The 10,093-nt window shown below is 41.7% G+C and overlaps 1 protein-coding gene across 13 annotated transcripts in view; it reads left to right on the forward strand.

The window, feature by feature from the left end:
• The first annotated feature begins 2,468 nt into the window (after positions 1-2,468).
• The window catches only part of LOC126919728 (actin-binding LIM protein 2), a 31,284-nt gene continuing 23,659 nt past the window's right edge, over positions 2,469-10,093 (forward strand). For 12 of the 13 annotated variants that reach the window (XR_007711756.1, XM_050729279.1, XM_050729266.1 and 9 more), the window contains exon 1: positions 9,132-9,611. Coding sequence is in view for 12 of the 13 variants with exons in the window: in XM_050729279.1 (XP_050585236.1) it covers positions 9,521-9,611 (91 nt within the window). In the remaining variant the exon portion in view is untranslated. Of the gene's footprint in view, positions 2,679-9,131; positions 9,612-10,093 lie in introns of those variants that run through there. The other variant, XM_050729272.1, reaches the window with a different exon arrangement.

Below are 10,093 nucleotides of genomic sequence, written 5' to 3' on the forward strand. Positions count from 1 at the left end.
ATCGTTTGCGAAGCATAGTAAATGTGGCATCCATTTCGTATCAGTTCGAATTATCGATTATTAATCGCCTATGGCGTCTGTGATGTGAACCCCTATTCTTTCAGTCCCGTGACCGGCCAATAATTTATACAAAAGGAAACCAAAGCGATCTCAAATAAATGTATTAAAAAACCATTAATTTACAATAACAGAACAAATTATAGTAAGATAAAGCAATAATAGAGTCCAAAGTCTGTCTCAAAGGACGCTAATGTGAATTATCGATAATTTTAACTACAGAAATATAGTCAAGAATAAATGTATAATAAACCAATAAGACCCAAATTCTGGCTCAAAGACCGGTAATATAAGCTATCGTTGATCGTAACCTGTCAAATACGCAATCAACGATGAAAGTAAAAGAAGATTTCGGATACTACTTAATTTTACAAAAATTATAATCAATAAACGGTTAAATACGAACGTACTATTTGTATGAAGCAGATAGAAGTGTAGAAATGTTGATAAAGTCGAAATGAAAGTAGTAATAAGGACAGGGTAACGCTCGACGAGACGAATTTTCGCTCCAGTACGTCACCCCGCGGCACGTTTCTCCTCGAATCTATGACTTTCCAATATTTCGCACCAATAGGAACGCTCGATTCGACGTGACGATATATTGCGCCAATAGAAACGCACAATTTCATTTGACAATATTCTGCACCAATAGGCACGCCAAATTTGACTTTGACAATATTCTGCGCCAATAGGTACGCTCGATTTGACTTCGCTATACATTGCGCAAATAGGAGCGCACAATTTTCGTATATACAAGCGCACGCAAACTTAGTTTGTTCAAACAGTGAAATTGATGAAATTGAGAAATAGGAAACATATTTAAGACAATGTTCAGTAACGATTAGGAATAAGATTATGTTCTTAATGAAAAGCTTTTATGTGTTACACGAGTAAAGTTGTTATTATTACATAAAATATGGTATTTGGAAAATCTGGAGAATTGTTCTATCCTGCTTTATAAGTGCCTTTAAGACATTAATGATTAAAGACAAATGTAATCCTTAAAAATTGTTAATAATTAATAGTTTAGAATAGTCCTGGAGAATCGATAGCGAAACTGTCATAAAAAGAGAAATTTTTTAAATTGAAAATAATTTATCATTGTTTACTTTGCTGTTAATTGATGTTTAGGTCATAAAATTTGTATTTTATAATACCAGAGAGGAATTTCTACTATTGCCTTATACGTGTAATCGTTTAAAAATATAGTAAACGATTAGTTTCTGTTTCTTAGGCAACTTATAACTAGCTTCATTATTGCATGATTTCGTCATTCTTATGCTTGTCTATCTTGGATAGAATAGTAGATCTGAACTTTTCCATAGAATTGTACAATTAAATAGGTTCTCGTAGCATGAAACTCAATACGTTCTTGTCTATATCAACGTGTAACCAAACAGGGCAGATCACTGATTTTATAGGTTCTTGTACATACTAATGTCAATTGAACTCAGCACTTGACCGCATGGTGCAGCACCTGTACCGTGAAACAACTAGATCTACGGGCGTAAGCATTCTCATTTCCTTTCTGATGGAAGCATTAGAAAGAGAAAAATCGAAAATCAATAATTTTTTATTGTTGACGATATCGTCATTATCGACAACGGTAATGTTTAACATCTATATAAATTTCTACGGTTTTTAAAGCTTACGTTATTACATGCCGATATCGAATATTCCACGGGAGTTACAAAATATTAAGCTATATTTTCAAATAAAGATATAGACCACAGTCGAATAATATCAATCTATATTTAAATAAATAATTGTATCCTATAGCATATTACAAAATTGTAGTCTAACCGTATATCCCATTCAAATTCATTTGAAATTCAATCACCGACATTATCCCATTATATTTGCAAAAATGCAAATGGTATTCGTGTATTAATGAATTATTTATCCCGCGTAATACGTAACAATAAATTTATAACGTCGTTCGAACATTATGATGTCAATTAAGAACACGTTAAATATATGTACTTACTACATCGAAATTGTGAACTGTAGCGAAATAGATCGAGATTATGCAGGAAATCGTTCGACTTGACCATTTACTGGCGATGAAATACGATCCAATAAGCTGCTAATTCATAATTTCACAAATACAGAAAGCACGATATAAACAGAAACGTTGCTCTTGTTTGGCGCCATTTTGCAAAAACATACGAATAAAATTTCCATCTACGATAGCATAATATAGGCTTGCTTTATTTTGTTGTTCCACCTCAATTTATTAACGACTTTCTTAGAAATACATCGAATAGGATAACTACGACCAAAGGGACAATAAAATATCGCTGAATTTATCAGTAGACGAAACGTTAGAAAAATTTTCCCAAAATTTGTCCGACACGTATAGCTAGGAGATTGGAATCGTAGATACGGTAGTGAAGACGATGGACGCGCCTGCGCATTGTCGCGCTCGCTTGCCACTACAATGTCGGACGTCGAGCGTTCGGTAGTAAGACGGTCTCTTGCGTTTTTCGCGATTTCCTAAGTGAAATTTCGCGGCCGTGTCGTTTTTATTCGTAACCGATATTATAATATGATCGTGTAACCGATCGTTTACGACGAACCGCCGTTAAAAGCATCGTAGCTTGTGCCAGTCGGAAAGATGGGTGAGTAAAAGGCGGAAACCAAGTGGTGAATGCCGGCTAGCTTTTCTCTCTCTCCGCGGCTTCGCTATTCTCGGCGAACGTGTGTGCGTGGCTCGTGTGCTTCCCATTGCCAAAGAGTTGGAAACCGTGTGTGTGCGGGGTACGCCCCTGTATCGTGCGGTTTCCTTTTGATTTTCACGGTCTTTTCCTCGTGATGAAGACGTCGAATGTTTTCTGAAAGGATCGTACTCTAAACTTACTCGGGGGGCTATAAATAGGTGGATCCATCGGTTTGACGTTTCCTAGGGTGAGCCCCCCCCTCCGACATTTGTACCTCCACCGACTGTTTCTCCTGTTCATTTTGTTTTCCCGCTATTTGAGAGTGACCTGCATTCTCGAGTGATGCTGGTTCGTATCCGATCTTCACCTAGGGTTGCCACCTTTACAACGATTTTCACGGGACAGCCCATTTCTCTTTTCTCCTAGTCACACTTTTTTCCACGAGCTTCATTGATTTAACAGAGGCAGAAAAACAAAGTAACGCATCGCGTGCCATTCAGCCTTTTCAACGTGCCATAACTGTTGCGTAATCCCGCGCGTTTAGAATACAAATGTTAATTTCTGCAATTCCCGGTCTCTTCAACGTCAAATATACATGAGAGTTTCTCGCAAAATACATAGGAATTATTTCAAGGAAATAGTCTACAACGTCGTTGGTTCGCATAAGACTTTTCAAGCTGTCCTCGCGAACCTAGTATATATATATAATAGGCAAATCGAGATTGTTTCTTTCCAAACGACATAAAAGCATTCTTTTCGTTGATCGCCTGAAGCGTAAAATATGGACTCGAGTCGAATTCTGTCCGTAGTCCGTGTGCGTGTAGCAGCTATTGCAGGACAGAATCTGAGGACGCCACGCTCGTAAATTTGCTCACGCAATTATGCGTTCTACCCACGCAACCGTACCTCGCACGATGTGCCGTGTGTGCGCTTCAATGCCTATGCAACGTCGAGAGGAGTAGCGACGTACTGCAACGCGAATTTCACCAGCTACGGTACCGCATTCTGCGACAAAGGCTACGCTACTGCCCATTATTTTTTCTCGTCTTTCATTTTATTTCGATGCTACTCTATTCAGTTTCGCTTTCTCGATATATTTAAATACACCGATTTCAATTTATTCCATCGTCTACTACGTAAACGGGTCAACGAGGAGGGAGGCTTATCGTTCGTTAAACATCGAATTGAATATCAATCCTGTACATACGAGGCAAATATAGCGGCGCGCTTAATGAATCGTCCCGCTTTTTCTAAAGTAATATGTAGCGTGGCGTCGTGCGCGTCCATTGCCTTTAAATATTGACTTCCCTCGAGTATAATCGCCATATTATCTATGCCGCAGGAAATTACACTCGCCATTAACGTGCTTAAATTTTGTCACATACTTGGGATATTTGGACGTCGTTACATAGCTATCTTTATCGCTTACTATATATCCTACGTATAGCACATCGTCGAGAATATAATTAGAGCGTATAATTAGAAATAATTCACGTTCAGATCGATCTTCGTATAGAACGACTTAGGTCGATCACCCTGAATTAGTTGGCCCTTTCCGCAGAAATCGAGCTACGTTTCGTCTCGCGCAAGCCCCCTTTTCGCGCCTATTCCAACCAAGTTTTAAATAATACGCCGATCGGCGAGTAGTATTGATTTTTCTTCTCTTTCGCGTCCCTTGTATATTGACATACATTTGGTACAAGGGTCCTATCCGTGGAGAATGTCGTTAACTCCGTTGCCGGCTTTCAGTGAAACTGCAAGCGCTGCAGATCGATACCACCCGCCCCCTCGTGCCCGATTCACGCTGCGCCACTAACCGGAAGGGACAATCCCGTCGAGTGAAATGCATCGAAATTGGCGTGGTCGTGCGCCCTTTTTAACGCAAGCAGTACACGCTGTGCATACGGCGGATCTTGCACGAACGACGACTGAAAATTCAGATGAATGCGTCAGAACCGTGCCACGTGGAATCTTATCGCGGGGCCGTAATAAACGGTAAATAATCGACGAGGAAGTGGTTAAACGCGAACAAGTTGATCGAAACTACGGAATAAAGCCGTTCTTATACCGAGATTACGTTCTTGTTGAGAAACCTGATTCGAAAATAGAGCAAGTATGGCTGCAACAATGTTTCTATCCGAAGAAAGAGACAGATGTTTGCTGCTGCGGTTACGCGAGTTACGTGTCTGGTGCGTTCGACGGAATCTAATTTATACAGGCTGACCCAATTTTAGCGATTCCTATAAATCCTGCAGATAGTTTAGGAATTGCGAATAAAAGGAAAGCAACGTTTTAGGAAATGCCAGTATTTCGCCAGGCTTTGTTCTCAGCTTCTAACAGAAAGTCGGAGATTCAAAAAGATTTCATCTACCTCGGATAAAGGTCATTCACCCAAACTCTCGGTCCTTTTTCTCCAATACCTACGAATCGATATTCTACCTCTACCTCTAGTCGTATTCTGGAAAGGTTACTGCTAGATGGAGGTCCTTCGAGGAAGTCACCGGAGTGGATGTAACGTAACTCCTTGATTACACAAGCTGTGGATTGCGACGAAATATTGTTTATTATCCCATAAGCAGATATGGTTACGTCTGAATATTAATTCGTCACGTTCGTCTGCGATTCTCTCTGTTGCCCACGGGCAAGTGGTAGGAAAAAATACGTCCTCTTTTTCTACAAGCATCTCTAGATGCTATATTAAAATTTCGGGCTAATTTCCTAGAGTATATATTTCCGCTTTATCGAGAAGTCGCTAATAACCGTTGCAAGCTACTGGAATCTCCGACACGAGCAAAATCGATGTTAAATGTCAGGGCACACGGCCGAGACTCGCTGGAAGCAACCGTTGAAAAAGCAGGAGAAAGCAGGAGTGTATACGTCGAAGCGAGAACAAACGAAAGTTGTCTTCCGAAGCTCGATTCTCTACTCTCGCCGCATCGATCGATTAAAGTATATCGATTAAAATATATAATCGATCGATTAAAATATATAAATTCGAGATACGTGTATTCCGATAGAAACGTATTTTTAAGCTTACTGCTTGATCAACCGGTCGATTACAAAATTACGAGAATGACACGCAGATTGCGAACGAATCGAGAAAAATAGTTTATCGCGTGTGAACGAGTACGAACCAGTTGGCACGAGATGCGAATGCTGTTCGGTTTGCGGAGGGTTAACGCGTATCAAATTCGCGAAACACAGAAAGAAAATCACACGAGTCTCTGACTCGCTCGCTACTTAATTGTCTTATCATGGAAACAAGTTGAGCGTGACAAAATGGTAACGCACGAAGGACTTAAGTCTTCTTAAACGGATTGACGTTTTCTGTGTACGTAAGTACACTCTTCTATACGATCTTCTCACGCGTTGTTTAGCGTTATAGCATTATAAAGTCGATGAGATAACGGAGACGTTATTGAGTAGAGATTTCCGACGTCTCGCATTTTCGCAAAGATAAGTGCACGCGCGATAACGTATCGAACGACGATCAGAGTTACGAGTGGAAAAAATGATGGCGGAGTAAGGACGGACCGGTCGTCGGAAGCGCGGCCTTTCGATAACGACTGCGCACCAGGTAAGAAAGGAGGTTTAAAAAGCCGCTACGCGACTCGGTCACGCAGGTATCGACACTCGACGCGCATCACGCTCTGCCGTCTTATTTTTCTCTCTCGTTTCGCGTTTCTTCGATTCGTTGCACGATACCAGCCGTCACGCATTCCTGATCCGCGCCCTGATCGATCACGCCCCGCTCATCTTTCATCCATGCGCTTCGTTCTTTCTCTCTCTTTTTACTCTATTAACAGAATCGTTGTACATTCAAATCTTTTCTCTCCTCGCGAAAATTCCTTAGATTTGTCTTTACATTATAGTTATATGTATATTGTTACACATATTACAGATTCATAGACGATTCGGAAGACGATAGAGAGAATTTTCTAAGCGTAGTTTGAAATTCACGGTATATGAATATAGACAGGTAGTCTCTTCCCACTTTTCATAATGGTCCTTGTTACGTCCGGTGACTCTTTGCATAAACCAGAATCCATCCCTTGGTCAAGACTGCAACTAGCTTTGCAAATAGAATTAATCCACAATAATCCTAAGGAACCGTCATAAAATTAACCACTTTTACTTTATCAATGCCTCTAAGTGCTATAAAACATCTTCGAGTCGAGACGTTCCTTAGGGTTATTGTTCAATCGGATAAAAAATGGGAAAAGCAGGTTTTTGGGCTAACCAACACCCTTCGATAGTTTTCCTCCGCGACAGCATCGTCATCGAACTTTATTGGATTTTCATCTTTTGGCCAGTCACTATCTCGATTGGTTTTCCGTTCATCGATCAGTCATCATCTTAACTTGTTACTTACGCTTCGCTGAGAATACATCTAGACGCACCACGCGTAACGACTTATATCTACGAGGTTGTTAGAATAAACCGTATATTTTAATCCGTTAACTAAGCGTTATCATCAGCTCAACCACCGCTATTATCCTAACCGAAATAGGAGATCGACCGAATCGTGGCGTCGATTATCGCTTCTTCGCGATCGCGTTTCCCCGCGAAACGATCGAACAGTCTCGTTGCATCGAGACACCCTGTATTTATGTATCGCTCTATAAATGAATGTACAGTGTACACACGTGGCGCGTGCGGGAACGTACACAGGTGTTCGATGACTATAATCAAGCATCGAAAGCTGTTTCAGTTTACAAGCGAAACGTACTTTATCGTCAAAGTACCGAACCTTTTCTTTCATGACTAATCCCTTAATTTTAATCGTTTGAACGATCGACGAACGTAGTGCGTCGATCGTCGTCGAATATAGAAAAATCGAAAAAGACATTTAACAGGTATATGTACATCTAAATCCTATATATTTCCAATTGCCATTGCGTAAATTTTATATTTGATCGCAAGGTATTTATTAATAACGTGTATACGTGCCTGTAACGCATACCAGTACTATCTGAAAGCAGATAAGCCCTGGTCGGTATAGAATTTCCTCTTGTTGCATATATATCTGGTAATGTAATAACACGGTCGCGTAATTGATTTCGAGATAAAACACGGTCGTATCGTGCGCGAGCTATGGCCAACTATTCGGATCTCGTTTTCATCCTTGATCGAGTTTCTTCTCCAAAATGGAGATCCATCGACCGAAAGATTAAAAATTGGGCCTATCAAAGCGACCGAACTTCGTTGATCTTAACGAACTATCGAGAATCTTGAGACAAATTTATCGTCTGACAATGAATATTTGTCGTGTATGGCAGTTGATTGCCGATGGTTGTAATTGCACGTACAAGTTTCTGCTTGTTTCTCGGTAAAGAAGGGTAAATAGAAATTTATGCAAGCTCTCTTGCGTGTTCGTTCGTTGGTCCTCGACCTAATGACACCGCTCTCCGCGCCGCCTGTATAGTTACCATACGTGACTCGATGCTGCAAATAGTACCGAGAAACGTGAATGAGAACTGCAAAGTAAGATTATCATATTTTCCAGTCCTACCGTTAATTATTTCAAGAGGACGCGACGCTGGTTATTATTCCGCTGCTATTCCAGCACGTAAGATTTCTTTTCCGTGATACGCCGCGTACCTTGATGACCCTCGCTTGTAGACATCGCGTAGACTCGTTGCTTCTTCGGCGGTCGAAAAGCCGATTAGGATTGTCACGCTCTTTTTAAGCATTTGATCACAATGTCGTCGTAATCGTATCCGTTATCCTCGTTTACCCCTTAAACGCGATAATTGCCCACCCGTACAAAGAGCTATGGCAAGTTATTTTAAGGAAAAAATGAAATAGAGACGCGCGATGCAAGATACTGCGGTTTTGAAATAACCCGGGAGGTATCGCCCGATTAAATATACCTGCACGCTGACTGGAAACAGCTCGCGTTCCATTAATAAGCCTTCCATTGCAAATAATCTGCGCTTTGGAGCTCGCGGATGATTTTACATTTCGTACCTCCGCCGCTATGCGATATCGAAAGCTATTTCGTAGCATCTACGAAGATATGTATACGTAGATGTTTAAAATTTAAGGCAATACGAACAGAGGCATCCGATCGTCCGTTAAAAGCGATCTTTGCTTTTAAATCATTTTCTTAGAAACGCATCGACAGGCGAGGAAGACAAGAAATATGGAAACACCACTGAATTACATAACAGTCGCCGAGTTTCGTCGGTCTCCGAGCAAAGACTTCCATTTACGGCTGGACGCACGAATTAATCGGTGAGATCGACGCGTCGATACACAGGTATTTTCGGCGTGGATCGAGGAGCCGAGATCGTCGATGTGCACGCGTGCAATCACGGCGGAGGGACGGCCGTGAAAAGTAAACGTCAGTGTTGCCGCAGTCGGTTGACGATCGGAACTCGACGCACGAATCTCAGCGCCTCCGGTCTCGATCGCTCTCCGCCGCAGCCGCTCTCGTCAGTCAGTCGGCGATCGGCGCTCGTGCTGTTGGTTTCGTACGCTTCGGTGACTGCGAATCTGCTACATCGATCGCGATCGCTACCCGTCGTACGCGCGTTCGTGCGAATCTTTCAAAGTGTCGCCGAGTGTCTCGAAATTGTAAATTTTTCGTTCGAAGGTTCTGTCCCGCCTTGTACTCGTTACTTCCTTTTCCCCCTCGGGGTGATCGTATCGAGGAGTTTGATAGATTCTTCGTTGCTTCCAATCGTGATACGGATCGATTATCTTATCGCAGCCCGACCAGAGACGAGAAGAGGAGAAGGTGTAGATCGCCTTGTGGGATTATCGCGAATATTACGCGATCATCGCGAGCAACCGATATAATGAAGTCGAAGACGAGCGAGAATTTTATTGCGAGTGAAAGTAACGGGGTCAAGAGGGAGCAGCAATTGAAGCAGAAACAACTCAAGAGTGGTAAGAGGTTGTTTTCGCATCGAATAAAACCTGCAACCCGAGACAATCACGCTTGAAAATGACGCCGAGTTATATTTAACGGTACGAAAAACCGCGTACTGTGGGTGTTTGGAATCAAGCCGTTTTGCCTTCGCGATCCTCCGGTTGTATCGAGCAGCGGTGTTCTTCCGCTCTGATTAAATTGAAAAGATCGAAAACGTTACTCACTCCCACTCCCTATCCCGATATTATTCCGCATATATTTACGTTGGTACAAGCAAATATAATGTTCTCGCAAGAAAACTTTCGTGAGCGTTGACTCGGTTTCTGCCTTACGGTCTAACTCCAGAGTTGAGCAAAGGGACTTTGAATTTCTCGTTAATCGATCAATCACGATAGGCAGATGTAATTGCGTCGATTCGCAAAATCGCACGTAACGCTCGACCACCGTGTGACATCATCCGCGACTCTTAGATAACGCCGAGGAGGTTTTGTTTTTGATG

Source organism: Bombus affinis, chromosome 8, assembly GCF_024516045.1.
Source record: "Bombus affinis isolate iyBomAffi1 chromosome 8, iyBomAffi1.2, whole genome shotgun sequence".
In the NCBI taxonomy this organism is placed as follows: domain Eukaryota; kingdom Metazoa; phylum Arthropoda; class Insecta; order Hymenoptera; family Apidae; genus Bombus; species Bombus affinis.